Source organism: Puntigrus tetrazona, chromosome 5 (assembly GCF_018831695.1).
Source record: "Puntigrus tetrazona isolate hp1 chromosome 5, ASM1883169v1, whole genome shotgun sequence".
Classification (NCBI taxonomy): Eukaryota; Metazoa; Chordata; class Actinopteri; order Cypriniformes; family Cyprinidae; genus Puntigrus; species Puntigrus tetrazona.
The window spans coordinates 16,144,669-16,166,319 of NC_056703.1; the positions used below are offsets into that span (position 1 = coordinate 16,144,669).

Here is a 21,651-nt window from a genome sequence, read left to right on the forward strand (position 1 = left end):
ATTCTTTTCTCTTGGTGGTCACAATAATTACAGTTTTGAAAAGTCCAAGTGGGATTTATGACACTCTTTTTCTTCGTGCTTTCTCTATGTTTATGACACTCCTTTTCTCCGTGCTTTGTGTATAATTTTGTCTTGAAGTATTATAGAGTATGATTTGAAAGAAGCCGGTCATGTCAGGGTTACATTAAAAAAAAGCTACATGATACTCGCACAAGTTTTTTTTTTAAAAACTGTTTTTTTTATTGTACGGTCACTTTTGGGAAACAAGGATGTATGTCTATAGAACATGAAATCATATTCACATGAGTTCCTGAAAGCTACTCACCGCTGATGAAATGGAACGTATTTTTGTCAGATCAGCTCTTTTCCCTCCCTTATCCTTAAAAAAGCATTTTGTAGTTAAACTGAGTCAGAATGTACAATCTTTTCCTTAGGATGCACCTGTTTTGGTTTCCCGCTACATCTCAGGTTTAGTTTACTGCCCTTTTGACAAAACCACAGAACTTAAGAAGTCTAAAACATCCTGCTTCAAACACATGCCATTACAGATCAGAGGTTACATTAACATATTAGACAGTGTAATGCCTGTTAAACGTCGTTTTGACTGAACTAAGAATAAAACGTTGGTGCTAGTTCTTAATTAGCACATTTTGATTGCCAGTTCTCTTTGAGAATTGACTTGAAATGAAGTAGATTGGTAGGGAACGGAAGTCTAAAGTATGTTGCACAAATGTGACATTGACTTGACATTGACATTTTTTTCTAATTGAATCTCTTTTAAAAAAAATAAAACGTACATTTTAAAAATGCTTTAAAACTCAGCAAGGATTAATTTATATGTTACAAATAAACAGTAACTGTTTTCTATTCAATATATTATTAAATGTAATTTTCAGCAAGCATTACTTCACTCTTCACTGTCACATGATCAACAGTTGTGTTGCTTTTTTTGTAAACATTGATGCATCTTTCAGGATTCTTTGACAAATAAAAATCTCAAGTGAACAGCATTTAACGTTAAGTCTTTGTTGTCGCATTTCATTTTATATATGTATTGAAAATGTTTTACTGTTTCTTATGAGTCATCAACTTATAAGTCTGAGCGATAGAGGGCAAGACTGAAAAACCACAAGTGCTGAGTAAGCATGGGACTAATGTGGGTGGTCCTCCACAAACCCAGTCAAACAACACACACACACACACACTCAGAGTTTCCCCACTGACCTCTATTGCAGGGCTGAATTCATGCAGGTCTGACAGCAGTAACTGTGAACACGTGAGCTTCAGGCAGCTGTAGGGGGGCCAGCTGGCCAAAGTGAAACCGCATGATGGATCCTCAGACCTACAGAGAGGCATCTGGGAACTATTAAGACAGTAATGGTGTTTAATGAACAGAACATTATTCATTAATAAATGCATCACATGCATTCTCAACAAATACATAATTATTAATTATAAAAACACACCGCATGCAACACAGCGGGAAATATAGCTGACAAAGTACATAGTCTGGAACATGTGATGACATCCCATACTGGTTTAAGGGAAATTCAGCGGCTCTCCTGACACGATTTACCTGTTTATCACAATATGTTCATCATATTTTCCTTATATTAATCTGATTATTTAGTCAACTATTGCTTGTCTTCGGAGTTTACATTTTACAGCAGATCATACGGTGTCATTCTTTGTTTTGCTCAAATATTTTTCAAATACGAGTCAGCCCCGGTATAAAGTTTTAAACTTGTTCATTTAAATTGTTGCTAGCCTATTTTTTGAACATATGTAACCCTGAACCAAAAGAACAAACAAACAAAAACATTAATCTAAAAGCTGAATAGGCTTTCCTTTGATGCATGGTTTGTTAGGATAGTACAATATTTAAGAGGCACTAAAAAAATCTGGAATCTAAGGGTGCAAAACGTTCTTAGCAATGCATATTATTAAAAATAAGTTTTAATACATTTACGGTAGGTAGGAAATGTACAAAAAATGATTTTTGGCTTAAATTTGAAAAAAGATATAATTTTGACAGATACAATGTATCGTCGGCTATTTCTACATCTATGTCTTTTCTACTTATTCCTATCTGCTACAGGGGAACATATGATGAATATTCTGTGGTTATTATAATACACTACCAGAATAGATAAAAAAATGTCTGCAAATGTTTTACTTTTTTACTTCAGACCATCATTAAAGAGAATGGAATACAATCCAAAGTAGAACACGATGGAATAGAAAACAAAAGTGATGGAGTACGAGAGACATCTAGCGGTCAAACGAGTGTTTGAGCTTCTGTTGAACTTACTAGCATCGTTTGGTCTGTAATAAACAGTCTTTCTAAAGAAAGCAGGTAGATGAACTTCAGTTCAGAGCTGGCTCTAGAAGTCTACCGAAGTGTTCGTCTCTACGTGCCTGTCCGCTCAGGATAAGCTTAGACATGCTTAAAACAGCACCCAATGTACCCAAACATCAGATGAATAGTGTTTTTCCCCTAAAAAAATTACTTTATGTTGATAACGTTTAAACGCCACTGCGACCCAAATAAATCACTGAAAAATACGCCACCAAACTAACATCTAGTCAGACAAACGCTTGTGAAACTGCAACTGTACGATGATCCAGAGTAAAGAAAGTTAAGAAGTCATTGGTGCATGGTTGCTGGTCAACCAGCTGGAAACGGCTAAGAACCAACGTTTATTACGTAAATAAAATTATGTAAATAATATTACCGCGCTGTAAAAGCGCTTACAGGTAAACCAGCGCATTTAGTTCTTCAGTCGGCATTATATTCGTGGATAAAAATTCTCAGTTCCCTCATCGAGATGTCAGTCAGCGGCCAATAGATGGCAGTATTGGCCTCTCTTAGACAGAGTGACAGGGTCTACGAAATCAAATGAATATGATCTCAAATCTAACCATGTTCATTTCCAGAGAATAGTATTATTTTACCTTCAAGTAATACAAATAAATAACTCTAAAGTGGCAATTTAAGAGTTAAAAGGAATCATTAAATCATTACTTTCCTCGTCACCAAGCAGCTGTGTATTAAATTTCAATAAAAAAAATAAATAAAAATAAATTGGGAATGCATGCAACACCATCGAACTTGGTTCTTGAGGAAGTAAACTTGAAATGCTGCTCATTTGTCCGACAAACCACTCATGTCTCCTACCAGGACAGAGAGAGACGCCAGTGCCTTTGACTGACATTCTCATCTGCCAATCAATTGAATGGATGTGTGGCGAACTTCCAATCACAGCAGAGAAGGGGCGGGGCTTTCTCGGAATAGCCTCTTCGCTATTACGTCATGCGCGAACAGCTGGTCCGTTGCAAGAGCTGAAAATGTGGACAAGCGTAGCGATATAAAAATCGCGTCCGTGCCGTCGGGGCGTAAACAGTCAGTTTATCACGATGTGGTGGCTGGAAGGGTTTAGGTCGGGGATGGGCCGCCTGGAGATCCTGTTGCTTGTTTACACCTTGCTCTGCTCTCTCGGAGGTGAGTCGCTCAGTGAGGGTTGAAGTGAGATCTCTATCTTGATGCAGTGGAGCTGTCCTTTTGTGCTGGTGCTGAACTACTTCACTCAATGGCTCGGCCGTAGCCTATATCGCGTTCAGTGCTGGTGCACTTTGGCCACACAGCAGGTGGAATGCGTTGCTTCTTTGCGCTGGTGTCTGTGTTATTTGCGTTTTAGTGTTGCCCTAGGCACATCCCCGAGAATAAAGCACGGACTACAGCGTGCTACATTCTTGAGGAGCTTCGCGCGAGAAGTGGATGCTTCTTTACGTCTAGCAAGAATTCTGTCATAATCTCGGGGCTAAACTGAGCGCAAAGTAATTACGTATCACGTTCCGCACTTTATTGCCTCGCGTCCCAAGTGTACGTTGGCCCGGATCGTTTTAACTCAGTTTTATTTTGCTGTAGCCAGCAATTAGTTTTAGTTCAGCGTTGATTCCGAGAGTATCCGAATCAGCTGCCTTCGGGAAATATGCCGGCCAATTATCCAATTATTGCTTTTTAACGTCAGCGTGTGGGTCTCGAGACTTACCTCTAGTCATCAAAAGCTTGATAGCGCTAGAAGAGCGCCGAGTTGTTTCTTGTTTATCTCGAGATGCGTTTGTGTAGATCGCATCGATAAGGAAGTTAATCTGGCTGCCAGAGCAAGACAATACCTGCGCTGCTGTGCCTGAAAGCGCATCTGATGGATGCTGTGCTGCTTTAGAGTCAGCTCTACTTGAGCTCCGACACCGACTTCACAGCTCTTGCTCTTCTTAGGAGGAATAACAGGCGCTGTGGTCTTCGTCTCTTTTGTGCTCTGGTATTCTTTACTCCGATCCATTATACGAGGATGATTACGAACAGCACGCAAACCCAAACAGCAGCTATATTATTGTATATTTGCTAGTTGGCTTTGGAAGCGTTACAAGATGCAGTTTCTGTTTTTTTTTTTAAGAGATATAGGCGAAAATAACTTGGCAACGTGTTTAGATTTGTCATCACTGTGAAATGTGTTGTTGATAAATATTGTACTATAAAATTAATATCATTATTATATTAATATTTTTATCAACTTATAATAGTTGTTGTTTTTTTCATCAGATTTTTAGTTTCTGATTTTTTTTATGCAATTTGATTGAAAAAGTGTGTTCGACCTTCCAACACACACACACACACACACACACACACACACACACACACACACACACACACACACACATTTTCGTTTTCCTCGTGTGAATACCTTTTTATTATCTGTCTGCTTTACTTACTGCAGACAAGATTCATAATTCATGAGCAATTCATAAACATCACTTGATTAACAGGGCACCAAATGCGTTGCAAGGAGATACGCCAGTCACAGGACTTGGCTGTGCGCTCGCATTGATCACAGTATTGACAAGCGGCAGGAACGGAGTGATGCTCTGAGGCTAGCACAAAGGAGCAAGACCAATGAGCCATCCAGTCTCATGGGAGAACGAGTCAGAGCACACCAAAGAAAACAGTTCAATGTGACAGACGTAGACAAAGAGCTGGGCTGAGACTAAGAGTCCCCTATCCTGCCGATTCTGTCTCTGTTGTTCAGTCTGAGATCTGACTGTCGCTCTCACACCCTTATAATGTTTTGACCGGGTTTGATCTAATACTCAGTACCTTTTTTTAGCTATTACAGTCAATACACAATTTTTTTTCCCTGAGTCGAACTAATTAGATCTATCTATCTATCTATCTATCTATCTATCTATCTATCTATCTATCTATCTACAATGTCTAAAATGTACTTTTTTAATATTATATTAGTACAAGAGTGATGTTTATGTTAAAACAAAGCATGCTTGTGAGATCCCATTATGCTGGGATGTGACCCGTGAAGGGAAGCTTTGCACCGAGCAGTAGTACATTACTTAACACTCACATTTACTGCATAAGTAGGTGGCTTGCTATTATTGAGTCGAACTCACTTTAACATGGGGATGACAACCGTTATTTAGGCAGCATTGTCTAATCTGAACCAGCAGCTGTAGTTTACACACTTTCAGAAATAAAGGTACAAAAGCTGTCACTGTAGCTTTTGAAAAGGTACGCTTTTGTACTTATTAGGTTCAAATTTGACATTTTAAGTTCTAATATGTCCCTTTAAGGCACCAAAATGGACCCTTTAGGTACAGGCATGTCCTTTTTGTAAAGGTACCGCCCCAGTGACAGCTTTTGTACCTTTATTTCTGAGAGTGTGTGCTGAATGAACAATTAAAATGTATTCCTGTTGTGAAGCTAGTAGTTGTGATGTCAGATTGTTGGCCAAACCAGCTAATTACTGTTGGGAATTTCCTGTTGGGTTTTACAATTACATTTATGCATTTAGCAGATGCTTTTATCCAAAGTGACTTACAAAAGAGAAACAAAGCAATTAATTATTATTTTTTTTGATTGGTTTACACATGAATCTCACACGGTTCATAATTATGGTTCATGATTTTATTATTTATTTACATATTTTTTTGGTAAATTGTAACAAAAAACATGTCTGGTTAATATTATTTGAAGAGACTTGCATGTTTTGTGTCATACCCAAAATAGTGTAAAACAGTGTTCAACAAAATTTGTAAATAAAACAAAAACTGCTTTTTTTCCTCCATACAGTCATTCCTCATATGTATTATGAAGCCACTGTGTTTTTTTTTTTTATTTTTTTTATATAACATGTTAACCAAAAGCTATAACTACCACAGATTATATTAATGCCAAGTTATGCGCTTGTTTCAAATCACACAGCAATTTTAGAATTCTTTTTGTTATGTGAGAAGCCATATTTTCTTATTGTTTATTCATAAACATTTTGATATTGCCATGAAAAATTCTCTTGATAATAAAGAAAATGAAAGAAATACATTTTCAAATGTATTAATTTGCGTCATTCATGTCCCTTTGAGTGGTGTTAACCACAGATGTGTTTTACTCAATAAAAAGTACTATTCTAAAACCCCATAGGAAATTCTTAAGTAAACCCTTTTTACAGTGCTTTACTGCACTGTACTGTATAATATTATTAAAATGTACTATAATATCAGATACAAAATTGTAAATGTCTCGCTAGTGCTTTTGTGTAAGGCCTTATATACTGACAACGACTACTAACATTTTGTATAGACTTAAAATAAGATTTCACTAATTCTTTACATCCTTGCTTAACATGTACTGTATGAAACAGCACACACATTGGTTGTCATTAGCTGTCCCCATCCAGTAACGCATATCACCTTTGCTCACGAGCAAGTCCGAAATCAATTAAAACACTGCAAGATGAACGGCGCCACAACAAACCCGCAGGGAGATTTAGGGCTTCATTACTTTGCTCAGTCCGATGAATGCGCGTCACTGCTCTCTGATTGATGCGACGCCATCGCATAATTCAATATGCGCCGCACCAAGCTGCTAATCTCAAAGTCTCCGGTAACTAATGGAAGTCTGCTTTTGTGATGTCTAAATTGTTGAGCACTGTCAAAAAGTTCTTCAGATGGTTGAGCCAAGTGCGCATCCAAACTGTGGGAAAATTTTACAGTCAGTGATAGAGATGTGGAAAAAAATTGCTTATAAATAATATATGGAACCCTGGATAAACTCTTGAGATTTGTACACATGGAAGCCTTCTAGCTTCCCTCTCTGTTCCTCAAGATCTTATGTTTGGGGCAACCTTGTGGCTTCTCCCTTTATTGAGAATATGTCCTTAGGTGTGTTGCCTTTCATGTAATGAATGTTTAATATTAAATTATTTTTGCTCTGCCAGAGAAATTGCTTAAAGAACAGCAGTAATCTTCTTCTGAATTCAAGAGCAGAATGTACAGTTGCTAATTGGCACAGCAAAAGATGGAAAAAAAAATAAAAATCTGAACAGAAATGATGTTGCATAAAATACTCGCCTTGGAAAGATTTATGAAAATGGTCACACACAATATGAGTGATTTTACTGCTTATGTTAAAACCATCTTGAAATGTGTGCATATTCTTGAGAACCGCAGTGATAACTAATATGTTTTGTGCTTAACACAGCATACAGATGGTAGAGAGGCTTTAATCAAGTTGAGTTCAGTACAACAGGATATCATGACTCAAAATGTGCTCTACTGGTTGAGAGGCCCGTTAAAGGGATAAGGAGCTATTTATACCTGATCTGACACTTAAAAATGAACTGTTTTGGTGTATCTAATGTAATCTGGTTAAATCATTTTGATTTTGGCTTTTTACATAACAGGTTGCTATATACATTAGACCTGTTCATTTTAGACGCATTTCCTGCGTATTTGCACATTGCCTTTGGCCTGATATGTTGAATTAAATTTTTTATAGTTTAATTCGTATAAAGAAAGCAGAGTATGGTGAAGTATTTGCATTTCCAGACTTTTTTGCCCCTGTTTGATTTTTATAATGGCACATTTAGAATTCATAGAAAACAAATTTATCATGCAAAAAGTGTGTTTTCCTGGCAGCTGTTAGAGATCCTTTAGTGACTGTCAAACACGACTTGAATTCAAGGGGAATTTTTTAATTATGCAAAATGCAGGTTATGAACATTTTTGGGTTCCTTCTAACAATACCCTTAGTACATAGCCTGAAGGACCTTCGAAAAAAAATAAATATATAGCGACTTTTATGTGCGCAAAAGAAACAAATAAACTCTGCATATAGAATAATGCACACCGAGCCACTGTGACTGTATTAAGCCATCAGCCCACTTTGTGGTGTGCTAAAGATACATATATATATATATATTTGTATTTGAGAAAATCAATGAAAAATCCTTGAGAAAAAAAAATTACAGATGACTGAACTATATAACAAATACAAAGCTGAAAGTAATGAAGTATGAACTATTTATGTTAAGTATGGTCTGGAAATATACCGAAAGGATTATAAATCTGAATATGGAATTTTTAAATGAAAAATGCGTAGGAACCCTGTCATTACCTTCAAGACACAGTGCACTGCTGTTTGCTGAAAATGTGCGGAACAAAGTCTGGATCTAAAATCAAGACATTCTCCAGGGTCACCAATTCATCTTTTCCAATAGTATTTAACAAAGATGAGTCATTTTGAATGAATCATCCATCGTGGGTTAATTCGAGACACATTTTTTTCCAAGTTTGTTTTTAGAAACCTGTGAAATAGCTGACAGCTCTAAAGTTTTCTCTGTGAAAACAATGTTCAGCAATTTTGCAAGTACAGTAGTGCACAAAACATCATTAAAATTTTCGTATGACAGCTATAGAAATAAAATGTAATTGCCAATCACCTTTCAGCAGTTTGATCTACCAACGTTGCATGTTTGTATATTGCAGTCATGACACACACACACACACACACACACACACACACACACATATATATATATATATATATATATATATATCAGATATATATATATATAAATACGCTCACTGGATGAAAACGCTCACTGGTATGACTGAGGAACTGCAGCAAGTAATTGATGAAGCCAAAGATGTTCTCGGATTTAGCCTATTGGTGAAGATGACAGTTTTATGACTTGAACTTTATTATATCTGCATCAGACGCCCTGTTTGTCATTTATTACTGCCACACTATCTCTGCCATGAATCACTTTAAGGATCACAAAAAAGTCAAAAGCAAAAAAAATATATAAAGCCATCCATTAAGTGACACCGACTGCACTTGAGTAAGTGACAGCTGAAGTAATTCTAAACACTTTTGAGCATAACACCAACATAAAACATATTAAGTAGAGAGGAGGATGGCATTATCAGATTGTGTTTGTTTTGAGTGCCACCTTCTGATCCAGCAGCTTTATTCGATTTAAACCAGCAGTTGTCTTCTCTCTGTTATTGGAATGAGGAGACATACGGTGCGATGTACACGACACCGAGGCTTGTGTTCTACTCCAGAGGGCCGGTCTGTCGTCCTCTGCTCCTCTCTGTGTGATTTTGGCATTAGGGCCACTTTGCTAATTGCACTCGGCTCGGCACATCCGTTCCCTTACTGAGTCACCAACTGCTACCAGGGGAAAAGAGCTTTCTATCCCTCATCAGGATCTCTTCTGCCTTCTTTTTTTTCAGTCACACTCTCGCTCCCTATGACACGATATCCTCCAATTCACGCAGCTTGCTGCGAAAGGTTACCGCGACACATTTCTCTCATCCTCAAGCAAACATTAATTAGCGGAACCGTCTGAAGAGGAAACTTCTCTTTTCGATTTCGAAAGCCTCTGTTCTTGATTACAGAATGTGTTGAGTTCAACGGCTTAGAGAGAAAATAAAACACATTGAAAATCGTTAACGAGCAGCTTCGTCTTTCCGCTGTACAGAAAAATCAGCGCATACCGAATTTCCAATTCGCGTAAGCTGGGTTTTTGTGATTTCTCTTTCAGTTCTTCATGTTTCAGATGAGAAGGATTGATGGGAATTAGGGGAGATCAGGGCCATTAGGAGCACTAATCCACGTGTAATCCAGCACCAGCCAAACTAAAGTTTCCTCTGGGAACTTGTGTTACTCTTGGTGGGGAAAAACCACCTGCTTTTTATCTGCAAAAGAGAGAAGGACATGACAAAGTTTGTGTGATCATTTAGCCCCCCTAAAAAAAGTCATCATTTGCTAACCATCATGTCTTTCCAAACCTGTGTGACTTACTTTCGTCTGTAAATGTATTAATTTTTTATAATAACAACTTTGCAACTCATTGACTTATTGTATAACAAAAATATTCTATAACATGTCCGCTTTTGTTTTCTACTTGAGAACTAAAATAATTCAGGCTTGAAAAAGCAAACCTGACGTAAAATCTGCATCTACTTCAGCAATCATGCCATTTTAGATTTCATTGATTTCATTTAGAAGTCATTGTAACTCATATTTCCGAGCAAGTTTACTATATGTCTGAAAAGCCATACATGAAGCTGGATATCACAATATGCTTGTTTATGAATTATGTACTATGGTGAGTGTTTTGGAGCCTTAAAAAAGTATTTTGCTAGAAATCACACAAATATGTGTTAATTAATCATTAATTGGCTCTTGCAATTCTAATTTGTGTGAAAATGTGAATTTTTATGCATTGGTGCGTTTTTGGAGTTTGCGAAAATGTAGAAAGGGGAACGTTTTTTCCAATGAACTTATATTAAAATCGCTCCCTGTCACATTTTTCATTAGGATGTCTATGAGCCATACTGTATATTTACTCTGAAACAGCGAGAGAGGAAGCAAGAGAGAGCGTAAATATGAATGCTGAGAAAGTGACAAGGACAGGAGAGAGAAATGGAGAGAGACGAAAGCGAGAGAATGAGGCTGACAGCTGCTTTGCCTGTGGCCATTCAGAGCGGCTGGTGTGCTGAGGAGCCTGTTTGCGCAACTGAGGCCTGACAGATAAAATTGCGGACAGATAGTTTGGATGCCGAGAGCAGGGGAACGAGTCATAGGGAGAAAGAAAAAGCAGAAAACTTTTCTGCTGTGTCTGCTAGCGCAGTAACAACGTCATCCATCATTCCTCTTATTATCATTAATTATTATCAACGCACCAGAGGCCCATTTACATCAAGCTCACAGAGAGGCAGAGAGGGGATTCCTGCACATTCACAGAGCTGCTGCAGTCTGTGTGTCTGTGTGTGTGTGTGTGTGTGTGTGTGTGTGGGTGAGCATCTTTTCTGTGTCTGCCAACGTTGTTGAGCTTATTTCCAGCAGGCCTAGTCTGGGCAGTGACATCTCGGAGTGTGGTATTTTCGGCTTCTTCTTTTTTGATTGCTTATGCAATGCCCAAGTGTCACAGGCATTTTCTGCTGCTCCCTTTTAAAAGGGCAAGTCATAATGGCTAAAATGGCCCCACAAGGGCCTTCTGAATTGGCCCGTGTTAACATAAGGGAAGACCCGCTATATAAATGTGTGTTTTATTACTGTCATTGTCATAATTATAGTTCAGTCTTTTGGGCAAATATCTGACAGCTGATGATGTTTGTTGGTTTTTGTTAACTGCATTTGTAAAAATTGTACTCAAGTGCAGTTGTTTGATCATCAATTCTAATTATTGGCCATTATATCATTTCCGTGCATATGCAGTTCTCTCCCAGGCTGCATTAATTTAAACAACAAAAACAAAACAAACGAATATTGTAAACTGTTTTTGCAATTTAAAATGAATGTTTTCTATTATAATACACTATAATTTGTTCTTGCAGTCAACACAGAATTTTTATCCGCCATTACTTTAGCTTTCAGTGTCGCACGATTTTTAAGAAATCATTCTAATATACTGATTTAGTGTTCCAGAAGCCTTTTGTGTTTTTTTCTCTTCAGTTTTTTTTAATTTTTTTATGTAAAAATCGTTACTGTCAATTCCGTAATTTAATTCATCCGTGCTAAAAAAAGAGCACTTAAAACTTTTAAAAACTGACATTTTAAAAACTTGGTAGTTTGTGTGTGTAAAATATGAAAGAGTGATATTGATTGTTACGGCATTTTAGTGCAGTGAATTGCTTCTATTCATGAATTTCAGTGCTTTGAAATAAAAAATATATCAGCTAATTAAATGTAACATTTATAGTTTAGGAAAAATACATGCAGACCTGCAGTATAAATGTGGTTTATTGCTATAATATAGCAGCAGCAATAATGATTGCAGATGATATTTGCACATATCTCCATTGTGGGAAGCTTTTGAGTGTATTTTTACTTCAAAATCAAAATTTTTGTTTTTTGTAAATTATTCCCTTTAAAAGTGGCTTTTTTGAGCATCGCTACATTTTCTGTAAGACGTGTATTCTGTGTGCCTAAAAGCGGAGCCAAGCCCACTTCCGAACCCGTGCGCTATGTTTGCGCTGCAGTTTGCGTGGGTCTCTATTCAGCAGATGATGCCTTGAATGATTCATGACCTGAGTAAGCTACGGGGGGCACCTGGGCATGAGGAAACTCCCCTCAGGAGGTCTGCCTGTGTCAAAGGAAGGCAAAAAGAAGAAATCAATAGGGGAAGATTTCTTAAGACTCTGAGCATAAAGGCATTGCAGGCATCTGAAAGCAGTGCACAGTGTTCAGTGATTTTTCACATGGTAGCGTAGATTGTTTTGTTAAAGAAATATTTCAGGTTCAGCTCAAGTTGAGGTCTATTGAGAACACTTGCGCTGTGTTGTTTATTGATCTAAGCATTAAAAAACTGCTTAAAAAGTGTTGCCACAAGGGGCAACAATTTTATTTTCAATTTTACAACTTTGTCATCAAGACAACGCAAGTCCATGTAAAATCAGCTCAAATAAAATATGTATCTTGTACACCTGTCACGGTGACAACACCAATATTTTTGTATCACATGCATGCCAAACACGTGCATAGCATATACACCAAAGTCAAATTTTTGCATAACGATAACACAAGTTTTAATTTTAGTTTGCCGTACTATTTATGTACATTTTCATGAGACATTTCAAGAGAAAAAATTTGTGTTAGTGCTTTTATAAAATTATAAGCTTACATTTCTGCTTTCACTTCCATTGTAAGTGCCTCCATTAACCTCTTTTTTTCAACATTATGCCACAAATGCTGTGAATTTCTAAACTTGTAATGAACCCAGAAAATTTCTTTAATACATTTAAAAAAAAAGCCTTATATAATGATCTAAGCTACATGTCCAATTGACCACTTTTGCATGTCAGACACTTTTTCACAGCATATCGGATGATTTAAGTGTGGGTATTTTTGCACGCTTTGCTAGTCCGACAATCTTCAATCAGTCAATAAGACCTCAGCACTCAGCTCACACTCGGAGCCGCGCGACCCAGCAGGCAAACAGTTCTCCAATCTCTAGGCCTCGCCGCCATCTCTTTTCATAGCCTCTCTGAGTGCCCTCTCAATTGTTCATACCTGATCCTGCGTCTCCATTTTCACCCATGCTAACATTAATATTAAAACCTCACATCTTCTTTATTACAGTCTTTCACCTTTCAGCAAGGCCACACCGAACTCTCGCTGCAGCCCTGCCAAGAAGCTGAAATTGGCTCTCGGTCTTTGCCCTGGGTCCTGTCAGGTGCAATATGCCAAACGCCAGAGACAAGGCTTCATTTTTGGCAGCAGTAAATGGGCCTGGTAGGCCTGCTCTTTTTATAGGTTTGACAGATGAAGAGTGAACATTAAAGATTTTTTTTTTCAGAGGCAAATCCTTCACCTGTGAGCGAGCACTCGAAACAATGCTGCAACGCTTGTTTAGAAGGCAATTAGCATACCTCGATTGAGAGGAAGTGTGCTAGAGAGTGCCAGTGTGCTATTTTGGATGTATGCCGCGCCGTTTTAATGCTGGTGGCCTTTTCATGTAATATATTTGTTCTTTAATGGATTACAGTTGCTTGAGTTTGAGTCAGCTATTCATATACAAAACAAAACAAAAAAAAATTGACATTTGCATGTTTATCCATATTGAAATCTGTCAAGCACTTTAAAATGTTTCTTTCAAATCTTTACTTAAATGTATAGTTAACCCAAAAATTTTAATTCCTCATATGGCAAAAATATATTTGTTGTGGCCGAAAAATATATAATATGTAATATAAGTATGCTGTATGTTGCAAACAGTGAAGCTCAATGAAATGCAATGTTGAAATAGGAAATATATTTAGTTTCAACCTTCATAAACCAAAATAATAATAAATGCCTTCCTTGGACTGAAATATATAGAGTATAATATATATTTATAGTATATATATATAAAATACAGGAAAAAAAATAAAAATGTGCTCGTGTCTGAGGAATGTTTGCTTCTCCATTTTTCCTCTTAGGAATAAAAACAATAAAATCCTTCAGGAAGAAATGTTGTCCATGTGTCTGTCAGAGATTAGCAGGTTAGCGGTATATTCAATCAAACCTGTACCACTTTAGGCTACAGAAACTCTGTAACAGCAGTAAGCTCCACAACACGGGCAGAGACTTTCCTCTGCTGCTGGAGATCAATGTGACCCCTGGGCTGCTAATCTGCACACAGCGTATCTTTGGGCTCTGCGGCTGTCTGTGGGTGTCTTTCTTCCCCAGCAGCTTGAGAACATATTAGAGAGGCCGTCATAACACCTCTGACAGATCTGCGCCACAGAGACTGATGGCTTCTCAAGTCATTCGGTTGAAAGCTACTGGATAATAACCAAAAGAAACGTCCCTCATAGTCATCTAATTGCATTTCCGAAATGTTATAAATGCTTAATGACCTGCTCTGAACCCTAATAAAATCCTGTGCTGACCTCCCTCTCGGGAGCTACTTAATTGGATTACTTTTTACCCCCATCATCTGCTTCTCATTTCTGTGAAAAACCCTTGTCCTTGATTATCTCACATCTTATCTTTTAGTCTGCTACCTCGTAATTTTATTTCAAGATGAGATTGTGCGTCTTTCTGGCTGGTTATTGGCAATTTAATCTGCATGGCTTTACATCAGAAGAGAGAAACCAGCCAGATCTCATTGTTCGTTGGTATTTTACAAAACAGGGTGTACACCGAAATCTGCAACATGGACATTTTCACAGAACCGAAAACATATTTACATGTGCATAGCTTTAAAAATGTAACAATATTTATTAATCCCTTTTTTATTATTTATTTATTATTTCATAGTAAATTATTAACAGTGTCAATAATTTAAATATAATAAACACTTTTAAAAAAAAAAAATATTCTATTCAATTATCGTAACAGGATTTGTAGGTTCATTATACATAAAATGCTGACATATATCAATACATTAATAATGTATGATTTAATGTCTATACAAACCTTTAAAAATGCGGGGTCAGTTTTAGTAATAATGAATAATTATAATGATGAGAAGGAGAAGAAGCAGAAAAAGAGGAAAGAGCACCTAATCAGCATGTCAGAATGATTTCTGAAGAATCGAGTGACACTGAAGACTGTAGCAATAAACTGAATTGTAGGAATAAATTAAATACATTTTTTATAATAATAATAATAATTTAAAAAACTGTTTGAAATTGTACAAATATTTGATCATTTTATTGTGTAACTGCATTTCGGTGAGAATTACAATTTTTGAAAACCATCTAACTCAAACACAAAAAAAAAAAAAAAAACACTTTAATGCATGGAAACTGCTCTTTGTCTTGCAGAGTTGCCATTCATCAGCAATCACATTAGACAGAAAAGGTCATTGCTTTGTCTCAAAAGTCAAACTAGGGTAAAAGGCTTCTTTTCCCTCACTTTTTCATGGTTGCAGTCTATTTTTCAGATGCACAGCTGGAGTATTAAAACCAATTGTGCCATAAAGTTTATTTACAGAGCGCTAGGTTAATGCTGGTCATAAACGACAAATCAAATTTACCCTTGGTTTTACACCAGCTTTGAGAGTACTTATCGACGGGTGCTCTCTGCCTTGTCGTTGCAAAGGTGTGTTTTAATGAATCACTCTTCCATTAGACATAAAATACCATCCTGTTCTGATCTGTGCATTTAGGGTCTTAAAAAATGTCCTGCCATAAGTACAAATCAATATGTCCTCGCCACCAGGTTAAACTGTTGCGCATTCAGTATAGTGCCCCTGCTTATTTCATATTTAAGAAAAATAATAACTAAATGAACCTTCATAACAGTTTAAAGTATCTTCTTTGTCTTTTACTTTGAAGTACTATTGGCCCTCCAGAACAAAAAGCTTCCTGTCAAAACATTACATGTATAAAAAAGCATGGTTGGATAAAAGTATGGAAGCATGAATATAATTCTTCTTTTTTTTTTTTTTCACTTTTCCATTTTTCCATCTAGTCGATGAGTCCGTGTTTTCCTGTGCCCTTATCTTTCCCTTTCACTGAGCCTCTCTCTTTCTTTTATTTAACTCTGGCCATATATCACTACATCAGTTCTGAGCAGGTTGCCATGCAACGCAGGGGCACCTATGCTTCCTCTATGTGTGCTGCTTTGAGAAACAGGTGATGGAGTGGAGATTCAGAGCTTCTCTGATATGAATGTTGAGTTGTTTCTGTAAGGCCTGTGAACTGAACAGTGATGAAGTCATAAACAATTGCGTGGGTGTTATGCGTTGCATTCGTATTTTCATTTTCTTTGCCGTATGTGTCTACTACACACGCTTACAATCTGCTTTGTCTTGCATATATATATATATATAAGAAATTTCGAGGGTGGTCATAGGACTCAACCTTTACACAGACTTCTTTAATAAGCTATAGAAGCAGTTGCAAACTGAAGCTTTTGATTTACTCTGACATTTACTCTGCAATTCCTGTTTGTCAACTTTTCAAATAATATCTAGCTGGCTGACATAAAAATGAAGCTTTGTGATAGCCTTGATATCGTCACTAAGTATGGGTTTAAAATTGCACACCAATCAATAATGTTATGGCATCATCTTTGATCATCCTGTTATAATTACTCATACTTTTTCTATAATTAATAGTATTTAGAATAAAATACAATATTTAAGTGTTCGAAAAGTGTATCATGAATATATTCAAGCGTATCAACTAGTAAATGTAACAATTATACATTTAAGATTAGAATTTAGTCTGAATCGCACCGAAATAATTAAGGTTTTATTTTTTTGAGAAAGCAAGTAACTTTATTGGCAAGTGGAAAAAAAACAACCTTACTGTTGTAATGTGCTTTAACTGTTATGTGCAAAGTTTTTGTATGCTGTAATATGATAAACGTTTGATTTAACAAACTGAAATTGCATTTAGAGAAGCATCTGGCTGAAAATAAGATAGGATAGAGCTTTACACTCATTTAAAGATAATCTTTGAAGTCTTGAAGTCAGAACCAAAAATAGAGAGTAGTTTCTGAACAAATACAAAGTGAGATTTTGCTCACTGCCAGGCTGTGCTTTTGAAAAAAAAAAACTCTGTCTCAAAAACAAGCCGACTCCAAAATATGATAAAGAATTCAGATGCTGGGAGTACTTATCTCCTCAACTACTTTGGAACTTGACTTGTCACTTGCCGTTAGTAGCTCTCAACTGTTCATCCCGGCCATTATTAATGATTACTTTTCATATCCGGCTTCTTATGAATTTGCATATGCCACAGAAATTCTCCTGGCAGTCACAAACAACTCTTTGTTCTATCATTGTACATATTTTTTTTTTCTCTCTCTCAATTTATGCTTATTTATTTTGATTATTTATTTATTCGATTTTGTTTTCTCTAGAATGAGGTTCCAGGGAGAGTCAGTTTTTGTTGTCATTTTATAATGAGCAGACACAGTGTTGATGCTTTCACATTTAATAGAACGGTCTGAATAATTCAGGCAGCTCTGATTTATGGTCCTTCATAATATATAGGGTACACACCAAAACATGCTTACCGGGCAGAGTTTGTATCAGTACTCCGAGCCAGGTGGTGGTCTCGGGTTGTCCAATCAGAACACTGCAGGGAGGCGACGCTGTTTCTTCCCCTCAGCGTAGTGTGTGTTTCTGGGGAAATGGAAACAAGGTTTTTGCCAAAGGACAAGAGCTGCTATTCGACATGTGTTGGCAAGGTCATCGTCTCTCAGGGAAAACGCTGGTGCATGCCTGGAGTACGAGACAAGCTTTTGCCAAGGTGGAAATGATGTAAAGTAGCTATTTTGGCTTCTGTGCATAACAGGAGCATTCACACTGCCTGACCAGGGATGGCACGTGGACTTTCATCCAGGTCCCAGTTCCCGCTTCTGTTCTTCCTTCTAGTTTTGCTTAATCCTTATGTGCTCTCTGACCTAGTTTGAAACTCTTGACTCGACTTCGATTCATCCCTGCACTCAGTGTGAGCTCCCCTTGCTTGTGGTTTTGTTTATCCTCAAAAAGAGAACATTTCTTTTTTTTTTTTTAGAAGCAGTGAGAAATAATTACTGGTTTGACAGTGTCGATTTCCTTTCTTTTACGTGCTAAAAAAAATGAAAATATGCTGCTGTTATTTAAGAAAACCTGTTCTCCCTCCTCTGATATTAGCAAATGATTTTCGCTGGCGTAACCTATTGTTGCCAGGTTGTTTCAGTCATATTAAATTGCTTTTTTTTTTTTTTTTTTTTTTTTGTACGAATAAAACCACTTCAATTAGATGTTCCCTCATGAAGGGCATTTTTAGATTACCTGACAAAATATTTTATGGTAAGATTGAAGACATTCACAATTTACCATTTGGCATGCAAACATCCCCTTTTAAAATTAATACGCCTTTATAAATGTATTCACATTCTACTCTTTTGTTTCAAGTAGATTCACTATCATTTCAGTTAGACTATTGAGCACACTTAGAGGAAGATATCACACAGTGGCGGTGATATCTGCATGATCGATGAGTTCACATGGAAAAAGACTGCCTTTATACTTCTTTGTAGAAATATAACCTCAGGTTTTCAAATTGAGAGTTGATTGGCACATTATTCAAAGGGTTTGCTGCGTTACTGTCAGGATTTTAAAGGAATGGTTCACCCAAAAAATAAATTCTGTTATTTACACCCACCTTTGTGCCAAAGCTCTATGAATTCTTCCATTTTTTCATTAAACATAAATGTAAATCTCCTAGAATAAAATAATTGAAACAAAAAAACAATACACTATATCAGTACATTAGTATGTTGTTGCTCTCAAATATTGTAAATGCAAATTTAGTATGCATTGTTTGAATATGAAAGTGTTATCATCCTCTTATGGGTGAACTACTCCTTGTGGTAAATAAGGTATGTTCAGTGCGATAATGAGAAAATACATTATTCAACAGCTGTACTGAATAATACTGACAGACTATGAGTGCGCATTAGATGTGATGACAGCACTGACACGTGTGATAGCATTCTTAAATGAAACAAAAACTTAAATTAATTCAATTAAATGTATTTGTTAAAAAAACACAGGCAACTGGGTAAGCAATTGTGTCATTCACTCGGCAGATTGGTTAAAAAACACATTAATTCAAAAACAATACATAAAACTGTCTTTATGAATAAATTACTGAGTCATTTTGCTCAACAAATTCATTTAAGCACTGATTAATTTTTTAGCGAAAGTTCATTGCAAGTTATAAGAAGTCAGTAATGATTATTTTAAGCAGAACTCAAACTGAACGAATTACGGCAGATTTCTAGTTTCTAGCACGCTTTGCTTCAGATTGTGTTTTATATACGTTTTTGCACAAGAATAGTATAAGATGAGATCTGCTGGTGTTTTCTGTTATGTTTGAGTTTTGGGGGGTTACCAGAGTAGAGCCTTTGTTTAGGTGGAGGATGGGCCAGGTTAAGACTGTCTACTACTTTGTAAGTAGTATTGGCACTTATTGATGCAGCAGTAGCGCTGTTGTATTAGCACTGTGTGCCTGCTAGCTAGTAGGTAAATGTAGAAAATAAGAGTCTATATTATTGATGTACACCATTTTAATTATTACAGCTATGTTACAATAACATAAAATAATTGGGTAGACTTTGAATGTACTTTAGGAAATATTCTTATACTTAGAACTATTGCTTTCTAAATTGAGCGATCAAGACAGTTAGTTGCTTTAATTTAAAATGGGTAAATTCTGTTGGGTTTACAGTGTGGTTACACAATATTAATTGCATAAATAATAGGCTAATTATTATTAATTAAATAATTGGTGCAATTTTTAATGAAGTGAAGCTAGATGAGGTCAGCTGTAGTATCTTTATTCTTGGACATTTTGCTCGTCAATAACAAAACCACAACACACTACATGCTGGCAGAGGCGGCTTGGTGTGTCTTCATGTTTAACTGTTATTATAGTAAGCCACAACCACGGTCATAAATCCTCATGAAGGTGAATATCGATTTGAAGGAGAGATGGAGTGAGACTGATGGCCGTTTTCATGTCAAAGCCCTTGGCTGGGCTCTGCAAGCAGTGCAATAACACGAACGGTCCAGTTTATCAAACTACCCTCCCCCTTCATATCATGGCCTGTTTATCACCTTGGCCAGCCTCATAAAGACAGAGCTTCATCCTCTCTTTCCTGAGCCTGCTCAGTTCAGTGACCTCCAGCTCTCAGCAACAGTCACGTACACTTATCGTCTCATTTGAATAGGAGCTTTTAGAACACTTCAGCCAAGCAATCGATGAATGCTGTGTCATATGCACACTTAGGTTAGATCTTTTAGCAGTAAATACTGCACACGTCACGTTAAGTGGAATAAACACATGTCATAAGCAAAAAGAATGGAATATGACTGTATTTTTTAAAATCAGATAATCTTCCATTTAAAGTAAATTATTATTTATTCAAGTTAAAAAAAGTTAACATAAGTTATTCAACCCTAAACACATCAGCGAGAATATTTTTCATGGATCAGGTCAGGTAGAAAGAAACTGTTTATTACAATTTGTATAGTTAGCACTAGTGCTGTCAAGTAATTAAAAGACACACACAGCATATATTTAAAAAATGTGTACATGTATTTATATTCATTTAAATTATATCATATATAAATATGTTTAATACATAAACATAACATTTTTCTCAAATATATGCATGCATGTGTTTATATATTAAACATAAGTGCACACACATATGTAAATGAAAACTTTTATTTTGGATGCAATGAATCATGATTAATCATCTGACAGCACTCGTTATCACCAAGTATGTATATCTTTGTATCAGACTAGTATATGACTAGATGTTTGGCTTTTATATGAGCTAACAGTGTATGTAGCACTAGAGAATTTCCGTCTCTAGACAACATCTGGTCTGTTTAGGCAGGTTTGATATAGTATACTATGTTTTATTTGGGTCAAGCAATCCATCTTGAAGTTTTTCAATTCGGGGTGTCTAGCAGTGGTGCAAAAAAATCAATTGCTTTTTTAAGAAGTCAATTCCACCATCCATTTCAGGATATTTGTCGATAATTGAATGGCCATGGACTATTTCCCCACCAAATGGAGGAAGCACTCACCACTAAGTAACCATATAGAGAAGGACAGTCTGTTTGGTTTCTCGTCTATGAAAGCAGATATGTCTGTGTTGCATGATAAGGATATATTAAACCATAGCAACGTATTCCAGGATAGAGCTCCAGCTCAGAGACATTACAGTTTTCTTCTATGTGATCCTTTTTTTTTGAATCTAAATGCCCTTTCAGAAAAAAAAGTACAGAACATATCACATGGGCAGTAACTTTTCACAAGGTACTAATATATACTTAGTAGGAACACTTT

General features: G+C 36.5%; 1 protein-coding gene across 1 annotated transcript in view; it reads left to right on the top strand.

Annotated features, from left to right (window-relative positions):
- The first annotated feature begins 225 nt into the window (after positions 1-225).
- Positions 226-21,651, top strand: part of tmem8b (transmembrane protein 8B) — a 106,879-nt gene continuing 85,453 nt past the window's right edge. The window contains 1 exon segment of the mRNA XM_043238291.1: positions 226-3,502. Within this exon segment, the coding sequence (XP_043094226.1) occupies positions 3,418-3,502 (85 nt within the window). The 5' untranslated portion in view covers positions 226-3,417.